Below are 24,365 nucleotides of genomic sequence, written 5' to 3'. Positions count from 1 at the left end.
GCTTTGAGCACCTGGTTTAAGCGCATACTAAGCTCATACTCATTACAACTGTGCTGAAACCTCAGTAGGCAACCTTGTGTGGATCAGCTGCCATTATGGCATCGCTCCCAGTGAAAAAGGAGAGGTTTGGTCTACATATTGGAAGGAGAAAAATCTTAGAGGACCCCAGACTACTCAAAAAGCAGTAGCCATACATTTCAGGAAAAAATCTAATTTCTTATTCACTCTTATTCAGTGTGTTCACTGTGGAAAGAGTAGCATCTGGGGGCAGAAGGGATTCTGCAGCCCACCATCCTGCACAGCTCTGGCCACTGCACTGGAAGATTCTGGCATTGATCTCCCAGCATCTGTTAGAACCAACGTATTTTTAGATGTATGTCTGCTAGGGATTTTAAGACTTCTAGAAATGGAAATTATAACACATCCTTGAATGGGCTGCTCTCATATCTACTTCCCTGGGGGTTAAAAAAAAGAAGTATCTTATCTGAATTGCTCCCATTCAGAGGTTTTTGTTATGTCCTTATCTCCCAGGTAATGAAGATCTTTCCTTTGTGAAATCCCCTCTCCACATAAACACTTAGCACTAAACTCACTCTTGAACAGTCTCAAGGATATATAACGCTTGCCTGATGCTTCTCAGCGTAGAATTCTTTTCTTCCCAATTGCTTATCATTTTGCCAGACTGGAACCAGTGAAGCTGATTTTCCAGTCAGCGTTATTTTCCAAGCGGAATGACTGCTTATGCCTTTTTTTTTTTTTTTTTTTTTGGTACGTTTCAGCCAAAATGATTCAGTCATGTGCAAGAATAAGTAAAGGGAAGCAGATCTTTGGTTGGTTTGTTTGTTTTTAATGGTTAAAAAAAAAAACCAAAAACAAACAAAAGCCTTGACTAGCATTTGGAAAGGTGTATCTTTGTTGTGGAAATAAATTCCATGATGTTTTGAAGTGCCATGATACCATCTTGCCATTTAAATAAAATAATAATAAAAATTAATTGTTCTGCCTTCAAAGCTGGGCTTGGTTAAAATACAGCAACCAAGGCAGTGTTTGGGGCCTTGCTGGGAAGAGCAAGGGTAAACCAAAACATTGAATAACTACCCAACGCGTTATGCCCTGTCCATTTTAAGCCCCAGCTGAAGCAAACGATTAATATGCCCAAACATACATACCTAAGGCTATGGCGGAACATGTTGTAGAGATTGTAGGTGTAGCTATTCTGGCTTTCTTATTTTTTAATGTCTCTATTTGACCCTGCTATTCTGGCTTTCTTATTTTTTAATGTCTCTATTTGACCCTTTAAGCAAAACAGTGTTGGTTTTACGTTGTATTTTACACCTAACGAGGCAGAGAGGTGTGGTTTATTTAGTCTCTCAGTATTAGGTAGCTTTGCAGTCTTCAAGCCGCAGCTGTAGCTCTTTTGCAGCCCCCCTCCGCCTTGCCAGCTCCTTTCTCTGAAGGGTGGTATGGAGTTCCAGTAATGCTTGCACAAATAGTTGCTCTGTAATTGCCATCGTTCCCGTGGTACGTTTTACTGGCAAACATCGAGTGTATCTGAGGGCTGCTCCCGATGCCAAGGGTTTTTTAAGATGCGCTGAGCACCTCTCTGTCTTGCTGAGTTCAGCTGGCGTTGACAGCTCCAGATACCTTGCAAGAGTAAGCACTTGACATACAAGGCAAGTGAGACAATCAGCATTTTATGCATGTCAGGATGTGATCATGCTTGTTTTAATTCCCTCTCCAATAAGCTTTCTTGCAGAAAAACAGCTCTTGCACTTTAAATAAAGTCCATGCCTTCAACCAAAAGGCAGCAAGTGTAATTACAGACTGTTTATGAGCAGGCTTTTGCATGAGAGAGTTATCTTTTGCTTTAGCTGTGTTTGTAGCCTATTAAATTTTAGATGACTCAAATAAGATTTTCTTTCTTGTTCCAGTAAAAATGTGCACCATCATTTTCATGCAGGTAATTGCATTATCTAAAAATATGGGTTCTTCACACGCTTTAGAACAGAGATGCTCTCTTAAATGCCAGGTTAGCGTCACAGTATGTATGTGTGCATGCCTGCATTTACATACGCGTGTACATATAACAGAATTTCTATGATAGTGGACCACGCTGACCACAGGTTGAGCATTACGGTGTTTTGGAAAGCATGCCCCACCACAATGAAGGAGAATGGGTGTTGCAGTTAGTCTGTTAGTGGGTCTTCTGCATGTTACCTGCTGATGAAACATGAATGATGCGTTATTGATAGAGGGCAAAAGGGATGACTGTCTGAAGTGAAAATGTGAGGATACATAACTATTTTACCCCAACTCACATAATCTGACCCTAAGACAAGAGAGTTGTGTTGGACCACATGGAAGCATTAGGCTGACATCCTCCACGTCATTTCTTTCCGTGGCACTAACAGTGTTAGCAATAGACCCCTGTGATCAGTGAAAAATGTATTGAGTTTAATTCTCCTTGGCACCGGAGAATCATTTGTATTGCCCCACCATGGCAAGTCTGTGCTAGCAGCCCTGGCTATGAGTAGAGAGCATTTTATTATTTATCATCTTTAAGTGCGTTCTTCTCTAGAGAAGTGCTGCTTTTAATGATAGATTTTTGGTGATGTGAATGTAAGATACATCACAGTTTCTGGTATCTTTTTAATTTTATGGATGGCACAGCTTAAAACCAGGAACATCAAATAAAATAACTACTGCTGAGAGTGAATAAAAGTTGGCAGGTATGGCAGTTTAAAATAGCCCTATTTTCACCCTAAATATAGCCTGGTTTAATTGAAATCTAGTGGTAGCTATGAGACAGCTGCTATATCAAAGACCAGTGACAGCCTGCTGAGGTTAAAAGAATACAGGCTGCCTGTGTCTCTGCTGAGATAAAGTGGCATCACAGAGAGCAGAGCAGCAGATAGACTGATGAAAAGTTAAGTTTTTAAAACACTGATTTGTAAAGCTTTTATGCAGTTTTCTTTATAGTTTGTTTGTCTCTGTGCTCCTAATAAAATAGGTTTCTGCCTGAAACCAGAAGCATGATGCAGATCTTCAGTTGCTGTTAACTGCTTTAGCTCAGCAGGAAAGGAAGCCACAGATGCAGATACAGTCAGTCTGTCAGGTGTCCCCACTGAAATTCTGCCAGTGTAGGAACAATAGTGATAGAATTTCCATTTTTTCTATGACAGAGTTTCTTACAAATGGGTGTTTTAGCTCCATGAGGTCAGTTTAAAACCACCACATGGTTTAGGGGACAACCCTCAGTACGTTAAAGCACAATCCAATTCTTGCATATGCTAAACTAAGTGATCTAACATAGTGATGTCGTTAGTACTCTGCTCTAACAGGACCACATACAGAAAGACCAGAGATTTAATTCTAGGAAGGAGTTGTCTCCATTGTCACAGGTAAAAAGTGGACATTTCTCATCAACCTGCTGCTTTCAATATCCTCTAATTAACAAGCATGGCTTTTAATTTCCATGCTTTCTGGTTATTATTATTTTTTCAGCCTTATACAGTCTAAACCCCAAACTCTCAGAGTTATCCTCACTGGTAGCTACTGTCATTCTTTTTACTTTCTGGTTCTTAATTAATATTTGCTGTGTTCTTACTAAGGTAAGTCTGTGCTTTCTCATTATATGAAATTAAAAGTAGATGAGCTTAGTTCCCAACTAAGAAAAGCTTTAGAAAGACACAGGGTACCTTCATATCTGGATTTATTTTCTTTTGATTTTGGTTCTCAGGAGGGCCCTTATGACCTTCTATAAACCCTATCAATCAAATTAATTGATGTATCATTGAGTCAGTGCTACGGCTACAAGCGGTCCTCCATGGCAAGTTCTGAGGTGAGTTCCTGACTTTCTTGATTATTGCACACAAACAAAACCTCTTTGTAGCTGTGGGTCACTGCTGAGTGAATACAGAATAAGGCAAGTGAAAGCTCATCCACCGCAGGTTTTGTGATTGCTCTTAAGAAGATGTGAGTTCAGTTCCTTTTCTGATCCACACACTCCCTGACCTGGCAGGATCAGGAGGAGCATTAGAAAGGCAAAGCAATCTGCCTAAACAGGAGAAAGAGCATCCTAATAGCAGCTCCTTAGCCGAGCAAAGAACAAAACCAGTAGGCAGGGAAAGCAGGGAGATTCATGAAGTGTGGGAGAAGAGAAAGATAACATACAGTGTGACTGGAGGGTTTGCACCCATGTGCTAAGGGGTACCGTTGTGATGGATGAATCAAGTGGTGTTGTGACCTTCCTTGGGTATCTGTAACTAGTGTTCTTTGCCGGCATCACTATATGTGTGTCATACAAACAAACATCAGTTTGGGAAGAGGAACCACACCAAAGGCATTAAGATACCTCAGAATTTTTTTTATATCCGTTACGGCCCCAAATGTAATCCTAATTATATAGATGTACTTCACTCCTCCGGACTGCCAAGAAAGCTGAGACTACCCAGTCATTCACAGGAGGCTCCTTGCACACTGCAGGACAGGGCAGAGAGGTAGGAGTTAGTCCTCAGCATCACTACCCGAGGCGTGCATGCTCCCTGGAGCTAAGCTGCTTGATCCTGGGAAACCAAGGTGCTGCTGCTGAGGCACCTCAGTGCACAAAGAAGCCTCACTGGGAGTCACCTGAGTTCTTAATGCTGTTGTTGATGTCACTGTAACTTACAACGGTTGCAAATAACCATATTTGTAAATTGAGACTCTGTAAAGTGTACGTGAGAACGGGTCAGACCAAAGGGCTATCTCTGACAATGGCCGCTAGTGTGTTTATAAGCAAGAACTTATAGCAGTGCTTCCACACTGAGCTTCCAGCAGTCTGTGCCTCAGGATCTCTCCAGCCTAGAGTGATATCTGTGCTTAATCACTATGTAAAATTCCCACTGATGTTAAGGGGAGTTTGTCTGAGAAAAGAGATTCCAGCCATCCCTACTGAGCTAAGAAAGATAATTTTGCAGTTTTTCTTTGCATTTGGCTATCTCCAATTTTGCTTTTCATATACAAAAGCAACAGTTAAAAGGGTGACATCAAAACATCCAAATCCATATGAACAGAATGCTTAATCAAAACCCATAAATGGAGAAAAAGGGGACTTTCTCTTGTGGGCTGCGCTGCATCTCTTGAAGAGTACATTTATTATGCTACTTTTTAAAGGGAAGGATTTTCAGCTCCTTCTCAATAGATAGTTTTAAACAGTTCATTTCACAAAACATTAGGAAGGAAAGATTTGGGGAAAATTGTATTTCTCTGCCTTGAAATTGAGTTATGGGCAGCGTGTTTGCCAGCTCATTTTTCTTGTTTGTGTGAAACAGACATTTGTGAGTTGTGGAAAATGAGCAATGGGAGGAGGGAGGAAATTGTCTAAGCCTACATAAGAAGGTTAGATAGTGTACTGCTATAATTTATAAGGATTTACAGACACTGCTGTGCTTTGATACTCAAGGAGGCCACTGTGGGCTGACCGCACAGTGCTTTCACCTTGTGACCTATCAAGCCAATGGCAGCCATAGATGGGTCAACTTTCGTCTGCCTTGAGGACATGGGAGCGACAGCAGCTGTTAGGTGAACTACTCTAAATTCTGATACTAGCTTTTGTAAATGAACTGGAGCTATCAGGCTGATGGCAGTAACAGAGATGTTAGTGACACAGACTTGCTAATGGAGGACTGAGGGGCTCACTGGAGGGTCATTCCCTGCAGGGTCATTCCCTGCAGGGTCATTCCCTGCAGGGTCATCAGCACATGCATTTACAGTAGCGGAGGCCATAGGAGTGAAAGTGGAGATCTTTTAGAATTATTTTCATGATGAGTGCTGCATGGACTGCAATGGTTCGGGGTTAATATTTTTTGCCAAATTCTTCATGATAGTAACTAACTAAATTAACTCTGAAACGGGGCGGGGGGGGGGGACGGACGGGACGGGACATTGTGAAAAGCAGATGCTAAAAATGCCCTGAACTGTATTCTGACTTTTAAAGAAATGAATTACAGCATCCTGCCTGGGAAAACAGTGAGTACTTAGGGCTGTGAACTGGGTTTGCAGCAGTGTGGTGCTTAGCTGCCTACCAGGGTTAACCTGCAACAGGATTCACAGTGGAAGGGAGGTTACAATTTTTTACAGGCAAGTACTGCATTAGCTTCTTAACTGAGGGGATTGTGTCTCTGTACGTTGAGACAGCCTCCTGTTTCCACCAAGATGGAGTTAGGAAGGACAGGCAGTCAGAGATTGCAAATAGCACTTTGGATCAGTCTTCTAAGCAGAGAACTCGATGGATATACTGGTATCCAGTACAAGTCCTCACTCGGTTAATCAAATGCTTGCAGTTTCTAGTAGTGGTTTTGGGTACGTCCCAAAAGTAAATTCTTCTCACTGGTCAGTAAGCTTTACAGGTGCCTCATACTTGGTTACCTTAGAGTTTATAAACCTTGTTAACGTTACAAAACCAAGAGCCAATAAAGCAGAGAAATGAAGTATTTTATTATGAAAATTTGGGAGCACAGCAAGGCTAAAGTACAGTGCTTCATTGGAGGAGCTAGTCTTTATTTTCTTAAATTTTGAAGACATGAGCTATGAAAGAATAATTTCTTCTCTTATCAATTGCATGTTCCATTAGGAAGCCACTTTGTCTTTTTCAGATTGAGCAGCTACAGTTATGAACGCACTCCATGTCTAATTGCCTTGGTTTAATAACAAACTCTCATACTAACGATATATGGTTTATATATATTACATCAACAAATAATATTTGTTAGCTGCTGCTGCACTGGAGGGAAGAGGGAACACATTAGGGCCTCTTGTGTTTTTGCAAATCCATTTCTAAATACAACATTAATGTTTTCAGGTTCCTTTATAAAGGAAAGGATGCTCTGTTTCATTTGGAATCTGAAAGATAGTCTCCATCTGACTGTAATTGGTTTTATATGCACCTAATAGTGGGAAGAAACTGATAGAATCTTCTTTAGAGACAAAAAAAAAAAAAAAGAATACGTCTTGGGTTAGCAGTCATTTAAAGGAATCAGAGCCAGAAAACCCGGCCCTGATTTTCGTCTCAAACCTGAATCTGTGTTAAAATCTGTTGAGGGTGCAAACATCATTCTAGAGAACACAATGGAAGTAAATTCATTACATTGAAGTAAATGTGTTATATTGTAAGCGTGAGCACCCCGCCTTAGCTCTGACAGGGAAAAATCAGGAGACTGGGAGAAGGAAAAGAACAGTGTGGATAGAGCAGAACGCAACAGCCACAAATAATCCAATATTTCATAATTTAATTTCACACTCACTAGACTGCAGAGGCATTGCAGACGGTGGGGAGAAAAATCTAAGAAGGGTGTTGGCTTGACAATGGTAACATCAGAGCTTAAAGAGGTCTGGCAGCTTTCCGAAAGTAAATGTGTGTCCTTCCTTCTCCCTCTCTTTCCCTACTCAATATAGATTAAAGTGACCTCTGGAGATAAACTACTGAACCCCCCCAAGTAGTTCTGCAGTGTAGTTTTTATTTGTACAGTATGTGAAAGAAGAGCTCAGATTAAATTCCTGGCCTTTCAGAAAAGTTTGTCTGTTCCTTAAAAAAAGAAATAAAAAGAAAAAAGGCTATTTTATTTTAAAGCCGGAGACTCTTTCATGGTCCCATGATCTCATGAGTTCTTTGGCTGGCCTGTGACCTTTCAACCTTGCACTACATGTTTCTTTTCTAAATTAGCCCGTGTTGAGACATCAATGGAGGAATATCAATGTTATTATAAAAGGCATCATTCTCTCCCAAAAATGTCAGTGTGAGTGAGTCATTGGACCTAACTGCTTAGCTTTTGTAAGGCAGGGAGAAAGATTTGAAAGTGTGATCCAGGGTCCCCCAGTCCCCCAACTTCTATTTAAAATGCTTTAAAAAGCAATGTCCCTGGCATCTGCTACAATAGAGGCAAAGGAACTAAGCTTTGCTCCTTTAGCCACAGACGAAATGTCCTGCCTAAGGCAAAATTATGTATCTGCTGTAAAAATACATAGCTATTACAAACAATTTATTTTCAAGGTGATGCTCAAAAGTAGCCCTGTAAAAACAAATCAGCCATCAAAGAGAAAACCTTTTATAGAAGAACTAAGTGTCCCGGTGAGTTCTATCATTTCTAATACCCAGTGTCTCTGCATCTCCTGGTATTCATGCTCTCTGGATTCTAGCAGGTTGAGGAAATAAAATCAGATTAAGAGCTCTATTTTTAATCTTAAGAAGATGGGTTTGCATTGTCTGGCATCTTGAAGAATCCAGCACTGGATGTTTATGTGGTCCTGACCAAAGAAACAGTACCCAGAGAGACAGTAACATTACACAACAACGTTGGATTATAAAGATGCTTAATCCTCAGCCTGGAAAAACTGGTGTACCTTCACTGGCATCACGCTATCTTCTGAGGACTTGGTCTCTGAGCACCTTTAAACTTATGTAGCCATAGCGGATTCATACACTGGCTTTGTGTTGCAAAATCCATACATCTTAAAATGAAAAACATGCTGGCCCAAATCCATTCCATCTGTAACTCTACTCATGTGTCCAGTTATATCAGAAGTGAAGCTGGCACACATCAAAAAATGTGTGTCACCTAGTAATTATCTTACTAACAATGCAGAGAAAAAAGCATGGGAAGGATGCATTTCCAAGCTCAAAGTCAGGTTTTCTCCCCCAAGTGTGAAAGGCTGCTGAGCATTTGCTGTTAGCCATCCTGCCAGCTACCTGGTGTTTCCACCTGCTTTACCTGCACCTCTGGCTGTTACCTGCACTGCACACTCAGCACTGCCTATTTTCTTTGGTCAGACAAAGTCTGGAGTGTGGGAGCCTCTGCTCACAACTGAAGGTATTCAGTGTTTTTCAGTACAGTGTTGTCAGTGTTTCCTCACAGCCAGTTTCTTTAGAAAAGCAGGTTCCACTGTACCTGACTGGATATGAGGGAAAAAACACACACTTGAGCAGAACGCAAGATAATTGTATTAATTCATCTAAGTGCTTTAGCCTGTAGTGTTTAATGTAGCAACATCTGAGGATGAAGTGTCAGCTGAGAAGTTCCATTAGTGTTGCCAGATGCCTGCATTGCAACTTCACACATTTCTTTTTCCATGGCTGTAACTTTTTTTCTCGCAGAAGCGCAGGATGTCTGTCCCACTTCCATGTGCCTTGGACCAATGGTCAGGGATGCGCTGCTGAGCTAGCACTCACCCAGACGCAGTGTGGGTCCCATGGGCATTCTTAAGCCAATGCCCAGAGACTGATCAGACAGTGAGAACGAGGGGAGATTTTTATTTGAAAAATCCCTTTCAAAAATGGTCAACTTCTGAATATAACCTCTTGAATGACAGGAGGAAGGTGTTCGATTGCAACTTCTGCAGGAAGTGGGAGAAATCTACATATCACTGCAGTGGCATGCTGAAACGACACATCTCTAACCTCGTATTTTTGGGGCCAATTTTGAGCCATTTCGTACTATCGAGCTAAGCTCTGCTTATCAAACATAAAACAGATTCAGTGCCACGTCCATATTCTTTGTTCGTTGTTGCATATGTTTTGGCGGAGCTGGGAGTGGGAAAAGCTTTACTGAACGTCGTGTCCAGAAAGGATGAAATGTACTTCCTGGGGCAGACCCAATTAGCAGCAGTTTCTCTAATGAGTTTATGGCATTTATTTATTTTTTGGCCTTTAAGACTTCTTTCTACTGGGAAATCTCTGACTCATATATAATACAAGTACAGTCCTGCAGGGTGGAGTCATTTGTAAGAGGTCATTAAAGCAATACCTTCCTTTAAGTCGCTGCTGTAAAATTGGGTTGTTCAATTTGAACCATAGCACAGAGTGGCAATTACCCGCATTAGCCAGATTCTCTCTCTGAAATTATTTAGCTGTTCAGAACCTCCCTCTGCAGAGTACTAGCCACACGGGGGAATTAAGCATTGCATGAAAAGGGAATTGGTCTCTTCCACCGAAGGGTCGAACAGCAGGTTGGCTGAGCCTCGGCATATGCTGCTGCGCTTGTCCTCGGTGCAGACCCCCTTCCTCTATTCCTCAGCAGCCAGAATTGAGATCATCCTTGGCCTGGGTCTGGAATCTGGCTCCCTGAAGTCCTGGGAAGGATACCCACCTCTGTACATCTATCAAACAATATTCTTGATTAATTAATCTGAACACACAAATCCTAACAAGCCTTATCATCTCTGTGTGGCAAATGGCTTCTTACGAAGTCAGTTGAGATCAGGCTGGATTAATCAGTCATTCAAAGGGGCTGCTCTGATATTTTTGGTGACCGAAACAACCACACATGCGCTTCCTGCGCAGGTCAGAAAAGCTTCACAGGGAAATGTGCAGAGGGCAGGAGGAGGTGCTGGATTTCTAATGAAGGAAGATCCAGTGAAGAAGTAAGCAGCTATAGATAGCAAGGTGTAATCTAGTAAATCCTCTGAATAACTTAATTAGATTTGACTCAGCAAAACACATGTCCAGCTTCTGCTGAACACCGGCCAATGTTGAGGGGGCAGGGAACAGGGGGGCAGCTTTCATGAATCCTGTAGGAGACAGATATAGCAGAGATTAAAAGAAAGAGGCGGAAAAGGTACTGAGATACTCCTACTTTGATGAAAATTTGTAATCTGAAGGTGCCAGAATTTCTAATGTTTCCGCAGAATCAAAAGTAGTGTAGAACTGGCTGAGGGAAAGGTGCTGAGGGTTTCATGACGTGACTTTGGTGAGAGGGAGGAAGCTGTAGCCCACTTATGCTTTGCCTCTCTCCTTTCCCTCCCCACTCCCCATTCTGTGTGAGCTCTGTACTGGACGCATAGTGAAAAAGGTAGAAACGCCACTGAATTCACGTGGGAATGCTCTATTCTTTTACGCAGCTTCAAAGATACAATGCAATTTGATAAGGTTATCTTGGTTTTCTCCTGTTCTGGTTTTGCTGTCAGACTCCAGGTGGCTGTAACTCAGCATAGGTCCATTTTGGAAACAGCTGGAGGACTGGTGGGTGTAATTGCATTGCTGCCTGTGCAATTCTTGATTTGCATCCATATGAAACAGAGAGGCATGTCCACTGCATTGCAAAACTTGTGGACAGTGCTAGAGAAACAAGACAACCCTGTGAAAGTTGAGGCTGTACAAAGCCTCTGTTCACTTTTTTTTTTTAAAGGGTAGCCTTCTCCACTTGTGCCAGATGATTTGGCTCTTCTTCATCATTATTGCTTCTTCATAATGCTTGGATCAGCTTTTCAGTGGGCAGCACTTTTTGTTGGGACTGTCAAGAGGTGATCTCCACAGCAGGATGGATTTTCTGTCTTCCTCTGACTATCCTGCTGGCTAGCTGTGTGCTTTTCTCCTCCTCTGCATTTTGTCTACTCATCTTTGTGTTTTACTGTGCTTTTTCTTATCTTCCCCAGTTCTAGCTCTTTCTGCCCGTCATTGGACAATCTGTTGTTCACTTTTTGCCAAGCTCCATTCTTTATAACTGAGAATGTTCAGAATGTGTGGATCTGGTCCTCAGATACACACAGAAGACATCAAATTTATAATGGAAGCCAAAAATACATTTTCACCATGACACTTTGAAGATGTTTATTTCAATTTGCTTAAAACGTACCTAGCTCAAATCCTGTGTCTGCATACAAATTTAACAGCAAAACAAATAGACGCGCCTCATAATTTAAGATCTGTTTGCTCAGGGTTGGATCCTGTCTAGACTTGCAGATAGCTTCTTTGTTGAAGAGCTTATATCAGTTCAGGGTTATTTTTATTTTGTCTACTTATAAGCTTCTCATTATGATAGTATGCGAGCACCTCACAGACAGGTGTTCAGCTAAGAAGCGCTCTTATCCCTATTTAGGAGGTAAGTGATGATGGTCACCTAATCACAGAGGTTTGGGGCAATGTGATCTGTGCTGGCAGTTGGTAGCCCAGTATTTCACCATGGGAATAGCAGAGCGCATGTGAATAAGCAGAGTGTGTGCTGCGGTCTCTCAGGATTTTATCAGGAATGATATGATTTTAGTCCCTGCCATGGGCACTATTATCACTCAGCTTGGGGAAGTGAGACGTGTGTAAAGAAGGGAAATACTTCGGTCTGTGAAACGATCTCTAGCTCGGGGGATGGTCCCAAGGCCAGATCCCTAGGGTTTCAGTCCCAGTTCTTCCCCTGTCAGCAGTTAGCATTTCAGTGCACTTCAGCAGCTGTATGACTGCGGAGGGCTTCCCGCTGCAGCCGTAGCTCACAGAGAGCTTTCCCAAGGGTGCTTCAGGCAGAGCTGGAAGCAAGCCCTCGATATACAACGGCGGTGAGTAGCCGACGCCAGGCTTTGAGAAGGAAAAGAGAAAATTAGGTACTACTCTGGTCCCCTGTGTCACCTCGAGTCATTCTCTAGCGGCCAGACCAGATAAGAGGTTTATGACTCTGCCTTCCTTCTCAATCAAGCACTTTGTCTCTTTGGAGTTTGCATTCCTGGAGTTCATTCCCCTTGACAGACCCGAGTGAGAGCATTGTTAACTGCATGTCTGTATTTGATTTTCCCTCTGATTTTCCAAGAGGGGGAACCAAGATCCTGGTGTTCCTGTAGTGCTGGCAAGTAGCTGTATGGATTCCTCTGGTGCTTGATTTCTGCTGTCATGGCAGTTGGATTAATTAGATGAGATCCCTCACATAGGTCTCTGAATGATGTGTTCAAAGCCTGGGGTGGGGAAAGGGTTATGGCTATAAAATTAGAATAAATACCCAGAAGTAAGAGCTGAAATAACCTTGTGCCACATAACGTACTTGGTAACCTGCTATGCATGCGGTACTCTTGCATTTACAAAAGAGATCCCATTTAAAAACAGGATAGGTCAGACTTTACATTATCCATGGCAGATCTTTTCCCCATGTTATTTCCAGGAACAAGACCCATTTCCATGCTCCAGAAAACCCACAAAGCAAGTGTCCCCCAAGTTGCTGGGACTCTGTAAGCCTTTGGTTTCTAAACTGTGCATCTCTGAGAGACGCAGCAAAACACCAGAAAGCATAATGTCATCTGTAGAAGAATTAAGATTTGGGTGTATGGGGTGTATCCGACTCATAGTTTTTAACTTTCGGTGGTAATGATGTGTCACCTTAGTCATGATTTTCATTACAAAACTCTCCCTGTCTTCGCAGTTAGATCCCCTTAATCTGCTTTTTTCTATCTCGTAGATGAATTTAATTAGGAAGATTTGATAGGAAATCACTAGGTGATTTCATAGGAAAGCAACAACTTGTCTCTTCCCTACTGCCATCCTTCCCCTCCCTGGGGCCCTTTGCCATCACTTACTTCTCCCTTACTCATTCCTCGGGAGAACAAGCAGTTCTGAAGCAACAAGGTGAACGACCCAACTTTCCCACATATTTTTGCATGTCTGAGCGACTGGTCCAAAATGTACAATCTCTAATAAATTGTGCTGGTGGGTTTTTTTGGTTTTGTTTTGGGGGTTTTTTTGTTTTGTTTTTTTTTGGGCGGAGGGCATGGTGGTCTTTCTGTGTGGGATTGCTGATGCCTAGTAAGGTGTAAGCTCCCAGGAATGCTTCAGCTGAGGCAAGGGTACATGCCCTCTACTTTTCCTGCAGAAAACAGCTGCTCTCAGAAGATGCAGAGGACCTTTGGGTCCCCTCCCTGCTGTGGAAAGTGCTGTAGGCACCGGCCAAAGCCTACGACCTCATCTGGGGGGAGACCCCGGGGCATCACCTGGAGACACGGGTGATGACAGGTGCCTGCGTTCTGTGGGAAGCAGTTTGGGACGTGGCTGGCAGAGCTGCAGGGGCACCAGCTGCAGGAGCTGGCAGGCTGCTGGAGGAACTAAACTCCAAAGCTGGGGCTCCGTAGCTGAAGGTCGCCTCTTTCCACAGCTGCGCTTAAAGCGGGGCGCTCTCCCTGCTCTCGGCTGGGACGATGCTACTCACCGCTCTGCCGACGTGCTGTGTAAGGGCTTCCAAGGGGTCGTTATCCACCAAACCTGGGGACACTCGGGGTCTTCAGGCTACGCACCAGGCGGGCGGGGGGGGGCTGTACAGCGCCCGTTTGCGCTACCTCCCTGCCTGAGGCCGGCGCGCAGCCCCCCGGTGCCCGAGGCTGCCCGCGCCCCAGGGCTGGCTCTGAGCCCGCCGGGGCAGGGGCTGCCGCCGCGGCCGAGACCCCCCGCCGCTCGCCCAGCCGGAGGCCGGCTCTGCCCCGCGGCGCCGGGGCCGGGGCCGGGCCGGGCGGTGCGCAGAGCCCGCGGCGGGGGCGCGGGGCGGGGGCGGGGCCGGGCCCGGGGCGGGGGGCTGCGCCCTGCGCGGGATTGGCGCGGGGCGGCGTGATGCCACGTCCGGCGGGGGAAGCCCGGCCTCGCTCGGAGCCTCCCCCGCCGCCCGGCTCGGCGCGCAGGTGGAGCGGTGCCGGCGAGCGGACCGACACGCCGAGCCCAGCCCAGCCCCGCCGAGCCCGGCCCCGGGAGCAGCCCCGCCGCCCGCCCCGCGCCCCGCCCCGCTCCGCCCGGCCCGGCCCGGCGGCGCCGCAGCCGGCAGCATCGCGGCGGGACTGCCCGGGGATGCAGCCGCGCTAAGAACAAAAGCCCTCTGCGCGGTCACGCTCCGGGGCGTGAAGGCGGCCCGACCCGGCCAAACTTGGATCGCTGCCCCCCCCCGCCCGCCGCTCCTCCGCGGCCGTGCCCAGGATCGAACTCCCCGGCGCCTTCCCCGCACGCCGCGGGCAGCGGCAGCGCCTGCGACCCGGGGCTCCCCCCGCCCGCCGTCCCGCCGCGGCTGCCCGGGGAGGGGGGCCGCGCCCCGGAGCCCCGCCGCCCGGCTCCGCGCCGCCCGGGGCCCCCGGCCGCCTGCCCGCCGCGGGACCTTGGCTTTGCCCTTCGCACGGCAGGTGGCGGGGCCAGCGGAGAAGGATGCGTTTCTTCCCGTGGGGATTTTGGCTGCTGTGTGTCGCCTCCGCCCCGGCTCGCGGTGACAGCGGCAGCAAGGCGAGGAGCTGCGCCGAGGTCCGGCAGCTGTATGGGGCCAAGGGCTTCAGCCTCAGCGGCGTGCCCCAGGCCGAGATCTCCGGTGAGTCCCGCGGAGCGGCAGGGGGGGTTCCTCGGGCACGGCGCGGGGTGCGGGGGGCCGCGCTCGCCACCCGCCGCTGGAGTTTGTCCCGGGTCCTGGGCGGCGAGAAGTTGGACCCGGGAGATTTTCCCGGGGGTCGGGCACCCCTCCTTTCCCCGGTGCGGCACCCCCTCCCCGTGCAGCACCCCCTTTTCCCATGCAGCACCCCGTGCAGCCGCTGCCCGGGCTGGGCAGGGTCTCTCCAGCGGCGGGGGGCGGGGGGGGGGCGATGCGAGCGAAGCTGCTGGGTGGGGGTTATCGCGCCGAGTGTTCGGGGGTGGTTTTCTTCTTTTTTTCATTGTCTCGTTTCTTCTGTTGGGAGGACCATTGAAATGGGCTCAGGGTTTTGGTTCAGGAATCAGGGTAATCAGACTGGAATGGGCTTTGGCGTTGGAGCTGGAAAATGTCACAGGGTTAGGAGAGAGAAGAATTGATTTCTTTTAATCTTCTTTTGGATGGGAAACGAACCTATAAATGGCGTTTGTCACTTGTTAAAAATGAAACGGGAGTAAACCGACCCTGTGTCAAGCGTGCAAAGCACAGAGGAAAGCTGGACAACCTACATCAGAGTGTCCCCTGCCTTCCCTCGGGCTTTGGCGAGCCTTGGTTGCTTTCCTCCTCTTGGCAGAAAACCACTGAAATACCAAAGAATATTCAAGGTCTGGTTTATGTGGGGTTGTTTGGTTGGTTTTTTTTTCTTTTTTTTTTTCTTTTTTTTTTTTTCTTTTTTCCTGAAAGCATGGGGGAAATATGCTGAGGTATTGTTGTTGGGTCGGGTTTTTTTTCTTCATTCTCTTCTAAGTTTTGATACACCGACTTGTGACCCATATCCGAGGGCTTTCTCCTTACTTGTGGGAGCTTCCTCCTTCAGACAAAGCATAAAACATGCAGGCGTACGTGCCAAAGCCAACCTACAGGGACATCCCAGTAAAATTGCAGTTTGTAGTTCACATCTAAGCTACAGAATGCCTTATGTTGAATATTTCATTGTGTAGTTTTCCAGGGAAACCAATTCATTATCTGACCCATGAATGGAAAAGGCTGAACCGTACTCATGTCTCATAAATGTGAACAAATTAATACTTTCTTTGTCAAGTTGCAGCCAAGAGTAAATTTCCAAAATAAAATGAGCAGTCCTTGAAGTTAAACAGTGGGGAATTTCAAAATCATTTGAACGTCACTATTAATAGAATAGTAGTTCTGTTGAACAAGAAAGTGGCTTTTTATACATTTGCATCTAATTACTACAAATGTGGATACGTTAGCAGTCATGTTTCAAGTGGAAAGTTCTTGGAAGACTACGTGTTTACAAATACTCGTGGAGATGGCTGCAGCATCGTATGCGCAGATAGTACTACAGGGGCAGTCATTCAGATTCGCATCAGCCGTGGTTACAAGCATTGCGTATTGCAGGTTAGCGGCAACTAAAGCACCTTGTACTTACAAGTGGCTGAGGTTCGAAAAGTGACAGAGGACACACAGATTTCTAGGAGCCAGGAGTTCTGTTTCCTACTGCTTGTTGCTACTTGCGTGTATGCTGGCAGTCTTAAGCAACAGTAGGTAAAATTATAGTATCAAGCTGGGCATCTCTGTTACTGTAAACAGAGAAAGTCTGTGGATAAATGCTACGAAAACTTGAGGAATACCACGTGGAAAGTAATATGAAGAAGTGCTTGGGGTTAGAAGGCTCCACACATAAACCTGCTGCTGATACTATTAGCCCAGTACTTAGAAGAGTTAACGGACTTAATGATTTTCATTGGTAATTATGATGTGTACCTTCTGACTGATACACACTCAGGAACGTGCTTTTCTGTTGCTGTAGTACTTACCCAGTACAGTTAAAACACTGATGTACGTTAACGCTGACCTCAGAAATGTTCCTTATAGTGTTGTGTATCGAATATGCTTTTTAGCAGTCGTGCAGGTTAGTGCAGAAGTTGGTGCTGGGTTTGTTTTCTACAAAGAGAAGAGTCTTGAGACGCTCCTGCAGTATCCCCACATGTGGTAAATACAGGATCGTGCAGTTTGTAATTCCACATTTTTTCAAAATAAATCATGGCTTAAGGCTGGTTTCAGCAGCATTAGATTCAGCTTGCTGACCGTGGGGGTTGTAATCTGTGTGGAGCCTTGTCAGGTTACACCTGACTGACACCTCTAAGTGCATACACATCGACGTATCACAACTTTTGGCCAAGTTAAGAAATGCTGATGAAGGCGGTTCAGTGGTGGCTCCGGTTGGACCTGTGCTGAGGTTTCCTCATGGTGGCCTGTTCCATGTTGTCAGAGAGGTTCAAGAGCTACCTCAGGAACCATGGTTTTGTCTTATTTCTGAGCCCTCTGGAGGCAAAGGCCCTTCGCTTTGTCCCTCTCCAGGCGGGTCTTGCTGTTCCTTCTCTTTCCATTGCTTGCCTGAAGCAAAGGGGCAGCCTAATTTCATAGCCCCACAGCCTTGCCCCCGCAGTGGTGCTGCCATGCTACGCTGACCTTGCTCCTGTCTGCTATGAACTGGCTCCAGGTGCTACTTGGTGTGTGTTGCCTTCACACCAGCCTGGCACCGGGAGCCAAACCACACGCTGCTTGCACCCCCAGAACCTGACTTCAAAAGGAGTTCAGTAAGCTCCCATGATGCAGGCTGTGACTCAGGCTGAGATGGCTGTGTTTATATTGGTTTTAGAACACTTACTGCACGCTTTCCACCTTCTAATCTCTATTCTTTGTTATGATTTAAGAGGATTATGAGTAATGTGAAGTCTCCACAGCTCACCAGAAGGTAGTCCCTGCTTATGACTTGTACGGATCAGTTAAAGAAGCAGTCACACAGTTATTAGCTGGCTAATAGATAAGCATCTGATTCAGGCTTAGACTCCTGGCTTACCAGATTTCTCATGAACCACCTAGACAGGGTTTCCTGGTTTTTTGCTAATGTTGTACAATGCCTTTAACATGTCTAAGCACTTTAAATGTGTCGGGTGCTGTTATTAAGTGTGTTTAGGGAATACACAAGGTGTTATATCTCACTACTTTGAAGTCAATGGCAAAACTCCCAAACATGAAAGAAGCGTCTGCCCGTATTAGTAATCTTGACAGACAGATGTACACCCAGAGTCTCAAAGACCTGCCTGGAAGAAAGCTGCTAATGCTGGGGGAAACGCTCCTTACCCCTTGGGTTTATGAAAGTTATGACACTTGCTTCCATAAGACATACTAACTGGAGCAAAGTTTTCCTGTGTGTTGGACAGTGTTCCCACTCACTGGCTGGATGACCCGTACCCCCCTTCTGAGATTGCTACAAAACACAAGAAAACATTTGAAAGCTTCTAGTTCTTCTGTTTGCTCTCGAGTCATCTGGAGGTGGCAAGCCTCAGTTCCAGCTTTCTCAACGTTCTTGCTACCCGGCAGCATCTCCCCGTTGCAGGTCCCCTACCCTGGTGACGGAGGGAGAGAGGTGCGCTGCCCTAGGTGTACCTCCTAGTGCTGTCCTCAGGGCTGCTCTTGGGCTCACAGCATGGTTTGTGACTGAAGAGAGCGAGCCGATGGCAGAAAATTCTGTGCTTCGGGGAGGACACCCGGCTCTCTGTGCTGACAGTGAAGTGGTTTAAGGTTCCTGATGCTGGCTGGGTGACTGCTCCCCAGTGTCTCAAGCACAGGGAGTTCTCTCAAGTACTGGAGAAGACTTGAGAGATGTGATTTGACATGGATGTGCTTGGCCCTTGCTCACTGTTTGGGCTAGGCTTTTGCTTTGGTTTGTTTATTCCTGCAATTAATCCTTCCTAGACTTGGCTCGCTGCTAGGTTAGCTTGTTGACACGGGTGATGGGTGTAACACAGCGAAAGAGTGTGCAGAAAAGCCATCTGGACCTTGCCAGGCCATATTGCTGCCCATCCCGTCACATATCTCACATGAATGCTTCCCTCGTTCCTTAGCTGAAAGGGCTTAGGATAATTTTTTAAATCTTTTGGTCCTTATAGGCTGTAATGAAAACATTGTCAAGTGCATGTGTTGGCTAATGCTTCTCCAAACAGCTTTACTTAGAGAACAAGTCCAGGCACAGAATGGGACTTGACGAGGCTCTCCAAGTCTGAAGAGGGTAATGAAACCCAGTATTGGAGGGCATTTTATGTTCTAGCAGTTGCAGCACAAAAGGCGTAAATGCAAAGATGGGCAAACTTGCATCTGTGGTCTGAAAACTGAAATCTGGGGCTCCTCCGCTCCTAGGGGAAGTTCTTTACTTCTTAATTGAAAGGGGACACTCTGTTGTTGCTCCAGCGCTTTTTGAGGTTGTTGTTATATTTGGGTTGTAGTTAGTTACTCAAGGCAGACAGGATTTCTCAAGGTTAGTTGCTATACAGTGAACTCGCAAATGCAATATCAACCCATTTACGCTAATGAATTTGTTAGGGGCGAATCGGAATGGCCTTTGTAGCCTGCTTGGTTTAGAGTGCCGTTTCTAATGAGGCAAAACACAAGGAATTGTGCCTTTTCTCCCATCTGGTAAGCGTATTGCTGCGAGCATTAGAGGAGGTTGCGCATCCCCATTTCTGTTTAACTTAAAATATACATAGGCATGTACATATTTTACGCTCTGCGATTGTTTTGTTAATTCGTGACTGCAGCATGTGTGCCTACAGAACAATTAGGAAAATTCGATTTATGGAGAAAAATAGGCCCCCTCTAGCGGCTGGTAAGGCGCCGGAGCCCGAGCCCTGGCAGCCCCGGTGCTTACCTAAGGCACCTCTGAAATCTGCCAGGCTTTATGCTCTTGATATTCTTCGGTGTTTTGTGGTGTTGACATTATTTTTAAGAGAATCTGCCTTTCTGTCACTGTGATATGGATGACTAAGCTCTCACCACATAATTATCCTTATCAGCTGTGTCTGACAAAACTATTTCAACAGCTTCTTTTGTTGGTGAAGCAAAAGACTGATATTTTCTTTTTTAAAAAAAAAGAAAAAAATTTGCATGCCTCTCTAACTGAAGACGCCCACCACCTCTGCCCCTGTGTGAACCTGCAGAGCTCACCTCATCTCTTGCCCTGTAAGTGCCCTGCTTTGCTTAAGAACACGTGTCAATCTCTGTACAGGCTGGATGAGTTTGATAGGAGATGTGTGGCTTTTGGCAGGGACTGTGAAACAGTTGGTTTAATGTTCTAGTGCTTTCAGTACAATCATCTCAGACTGAGGGGACCACATAGTTATATTCCTCTGGGTAATTTCAATAATTATGTATGCTTTGACTTAACCAAAGGCGAGGAGGGAGCTGCTACCTTGATTATCAGAAATGTGTATTTAGAGCCAGAGGTTTTATTTTCTTCGCGGGTCACAACAGTGATAACTGAAAACAGAGGCCACGGAGCACCTGCCCAGCAGCAGCAGCTGAGCGCAGGCTCCGCACCCTCCCCACCGCTGCTCAGGGACGAGGGAGGGGGGTTAAGTATCATCTATTTTTATTGCAGCATCGAATTGCATTAGGCACAGTATGGAAAGTGAAGGCAGGATAAAAGGATGGCCCCAGCCTCAGAGCTGTTGGTCTGGGCAATAATCCCGACCCTGCTGCGTGCTGTGGTCTCGGCACTGTGTGCCTGGGGCCGGCGCTGTGCGTTTGGTCTCCTGGCAGCAGCCGGGGGGGTCCTATCACTTGTCTTGCGGGATTGTGGAAGCAGGGGAGGTGGGAGGGTGATTGGCAGGTGTCACTGGCATAGGGAGAACTTTCGTACCTGCTTTCAGCGTTCAGCTGGAAATACTGGCTGGGAATTACAGGGGGAAAACCAGGGAAATAGACATCCCGAGTCTGTGGGAATCTGCAGGCTTCCTTGGAGGGAAACGTTTCATTTCTGTTTGCTGCCCAGGCCTCTACTGAATGTGATATATTTCTATATGTTGGGTTCCTTTCTTTGTCCTGTGAGGTGCTTTTGTGTACATGTGTCGGGCAGATAGCGACCCGGAAGGGGGTGGCATCAAGGCAGCGTGCTGCTCCAGTGTACAGTTAGCCCCGCCAGCTCTGCCTCATTCTGTAACGGGGCATACGTTCCCTTCAAATGCGATTCCTTGTTTTCCTGCAAGCAGGGCATCTGCAGGCAGCTTCTAAGGTGGTACATGCACGTGTTGCTCCTGCGCGGAGCAGCAGTACAAAAGTGCCTGCAGAGAGTAGTTTTCCGGGAAGCATCCTGCCCTGCCATGGCAGGGTGCAGCCGGCTCCCGGCGCTCAGTGCTGCGACACAGCAGGGCTTGGCTCCAGCATTCCGTGCTGCAGAAAAACCTCTGTTTTTTCCTGTGGAAGGGCATTTCCTTAGTCGAGTGTTACCTCTGAAAGGAGGTGGACGTGCTGTTTGTGGTTGCGCAACAGTGAAGCTGGGGAGGGCACTTGACGCTGACTTTCATCTGCCCCGCTTGAACTTTCTGTATAGATCAAGTCTCTCTGAAAATCCTAAGCAAGCCCCTCCTTGTTCCCGCCTGTGTAGGTTAGGTCAGGGTTGGGCCATCTCTCTCAGGGCTCCTTCAGATGCTCAGAAGGATGAAGAGGTTTAGTGGGCACCCTGGTGGGGCAGGCAGGCCAGCTGCTTGGGTGGTGGCCTTGAGCAAGCCCATCCAGAGTCTCTTCATCTTAAAATATGCCTGGAAAAAGTCATGTTCTTGCCTTCCTGACTATGGAACGAGGATTAAGAGAGTCTTCCTGACAGCTGTGAGGATAACTCTGCCCCATCGTGATGGGGAGGGACCTAGGGAAGGGTCTTGCAGGAACCCTGGTAGCCGTTCCTTGAAGATTATTCCATCATGTTTTGTAGTTTGTTTGTACTAAGTTGCTGTAGCTGCCATTGCTTTAGGACATTTTCCCTCGAAGTTACAAAAAATAAAATTCAAAACTCTACGAAAGCAGAAAATTTCCTTTCCCCCCCCCCCCCTCTTACCCAAGAAGGACAGACCGCCCTCTGCTCTGAAGTCCGTATACCCTGACGCTTTGTTGCTCAGAATATGTTTTATCCGTGACAGGTGAAACCTGTCTTTAAGTAACATCTGATTCCCAGGGAATCGGGTTACCTCCGTTGCCAGATTGTTCTGCAAAAAATAATGAAGCTTTAGACTGTAGACACTTAAAATGCGTGTCTATGCGTGACAGAGCTGTGAGCTGGGTCAGTCACTTCTGCAGTAATGTGTTCCTGTTTTACTTGGAATTCTTCAGACTGGAAAACTTCTTTATTTCCTCTTTCTTACAGGTTGAATAAGCAGCGTGTGCTGTGACAGTTACAACGCGCTTGCTCTGAGTTTCAGAAAAATACATTAATCACAATTATGTTGACTGTACAGAGTTTATAAAACTAATTTAATTTTTGGTGCCTTTTCATATACAGTGCAGCGTGAATCAAAAGTACAGAATTATCCAGCTGTTATAAACTCCTATGCTAGCAACACAAGTAAAACAATTTTTTAAATTGCCATGCATTCTTCTGAAGTATTGAAAAAAAGAAAACAACAACACAAAAGTTTTACTGTGGTCTCAGGGAGCAACACGATAGTACTTATGCAGACAGTCAATCTTATATATGACTAAAATGCAAATACTGTATGACAAATAGTTTGGGCTTGCAAAAAATTGGTATTTTATAGGATTGTAAAACTATACTGTGTAATTTAGTTGAAGTGTTTCCACTAGTTTTATCCAAGTCTCTTGCCTTGTAGCTGGAGCAGACAGGCACATTTCTAAAACATTAATATTTTAGAAATTCTTCTAGTTGTATTTTTATTTACGATGAAAATCTACAATAAAATCACTGTCAGAAATTAATATTAATTTTACGTTTGTAAAAATGTAGATGAAAGGAGGCTACTTCAGTCTCCACTGCTCACCGTTCACGCTGTTGCAGTAAAGTTTGCAGTGCTTTGGTTGTATAACTGATCCTGAGGCAATGGCCAAGCACAGTGTAAAGTGAACTTTGTATGAGTGGCAAAGCAGGAGGCTTCTGTATTAGCATCTATTATCGGTTCCTGCCATCTCCCCAGATAAGCTGGAGGGTGGAAGCTGGGTGCTGTAATTACCATGTGGGTCTCGCAGGAGGGAGGTCTGTTCCCAGTCCCCATATGGATGCAGATTTTCACCATGAAGGTGGAAAAGCCACCTCGCTTTGCTTTTTTTTTCAGCAGTTTCCTCTACCATAAACACTAAATTGGAATGAGCGAGCTTGAGTAACTCGTGGGAAGTTTGATTTATAAAACTCTAGCCCCTAGATGTACGAGTGCCTTAAAAGAGCAGTGGTCGTCTCCCCTGATGCAGTTGCTTGCTCCGCACAGCTGCATGAGTTTAAAACAGTTGTATAACCAGTTTAGATTTTAGAAACATGTGTTTGGCTTTGTGACAGAACACCAAACAAGCCCTGGAAAAAAAAAAAAAAAAAAAAAGCCCAGTCTCATTGCCCTTTCATTTGTGGGAGGTCTCATAGAGGCTTCCATGTTGAGGGAGGAGGAGGCTGGTATTTTTATTAAGAGAGGCTCTCTAAGTCCAAACCGTAGCTAGAGACTCATCTGCTGTGAATTTGAGGAAGGGCTGCACAATAGTGGGAACCCGTGGGTAGAAGTGCCATCGGCTCAGCCGCAGGCTCCACGGGGCCTGTGCCCCATCCTGTTGGATCGTGGTAGGATGCAGCAGCATCCCGACTACTTGTGCTTTGGGGGCTGGTGTTGGGGGGTGGGGTGGGGGTGGGTACTGGGAAGTGCCCCGGGAGGTCAGAGAAGTGTTCCAGTTTGCCTTTTGCCTTTCTATCTGCCACAAGCGTGTTCTCTAAATGCATTTGAGCCCAGAGAAGCCAGAAGTGGTATGATGTTCCATAAACAGATGGATGAATCTCTGTAACGTGTCAGGTAGTGCAGTCCCTGTGCAGAGTGAAAGAGTGGGGAAACCCCCTTGTTCCTCGGTGCTGTCCTTGGGGCAGGGAGCAGATACCACGTTGTGTCTTCCCAGGTGAGATTGCACAGTTGTCCTCTTCCTAGGCTTTACGTTAAGTTGATTTAGAACAGCGTCTGTCGGACTTACGCTGTCTTGGGAAGTAGTATTTGATTTTATTTGGTCAGTTAATAGTAAGCAATAACTTGATTCTCTCTGCTACACGTTGACATTAGGGGCAGAAAAAGTTCAGATGTGGAAAATGTAGCTTAAATTATTCTGTATGCTAGAGTTTATATGGGGTGAAAATATGTGATGCTGCTTATTAGACAGATTAATGCAAGATGGTCAAAATGATGTTGAACGTAGAGGGCTGGAATTAGGTGTGGGAGA

General features: G+C 45.9%; 1 protein-coding gene across 2 annotated transcripts in view; it reads left to right on the top strand.

Moving 5' to 3' along the window:
* The first annotated feature begins 3,736 nt into the window (after window positions 1-3,736).
* The window catches only part of GPC1 (glypican 1), a 222,257-nt gene continuing 201,628 nt past the window's right edge, over window positions 3,737-24,365 (top strand). Inside the window, exon 1 of one of the 2 annotated variants that reach the window (XM_013295100.3) lies at window positions 3,737-3,841. Coding sequence is in view for 1 of the 2 variants with exons in the window: in XM_055817425.1 (XP_055673400.1) it covers window positions 14,903-15,059 (157 nt within the window). In the remaining variant the exon portion in view is untranslated. Of the gene's footprint in view, window positions 3,842-14,380; window positions 15,060-24,365 lie in introns of those variants that run through there. The other variant, XM_055817425.1, reaches the window with a different exon arrangement.

The sequence above is a fragment of the Falco peregrinus genome, chromosome 12 (assembly GCF_023634155.1).
Source record: "Falco peregrinus isolate bFalPer1 chromosome 12, bFalPer1.pri, whole genome shotgun sequence".
NCBI classification, from domain to species: domain Eukaryota; kingdom Metazoa; phylum Chordata; class Aves; order Falconiformes; family Falconidae; genus Falco; species Falco peregrinus.
The sequence above is the reverse complement of the archived record's forward strand: the minus strand, read 5'-3'. Positions and strand labels throughout refer to the sequence as shown.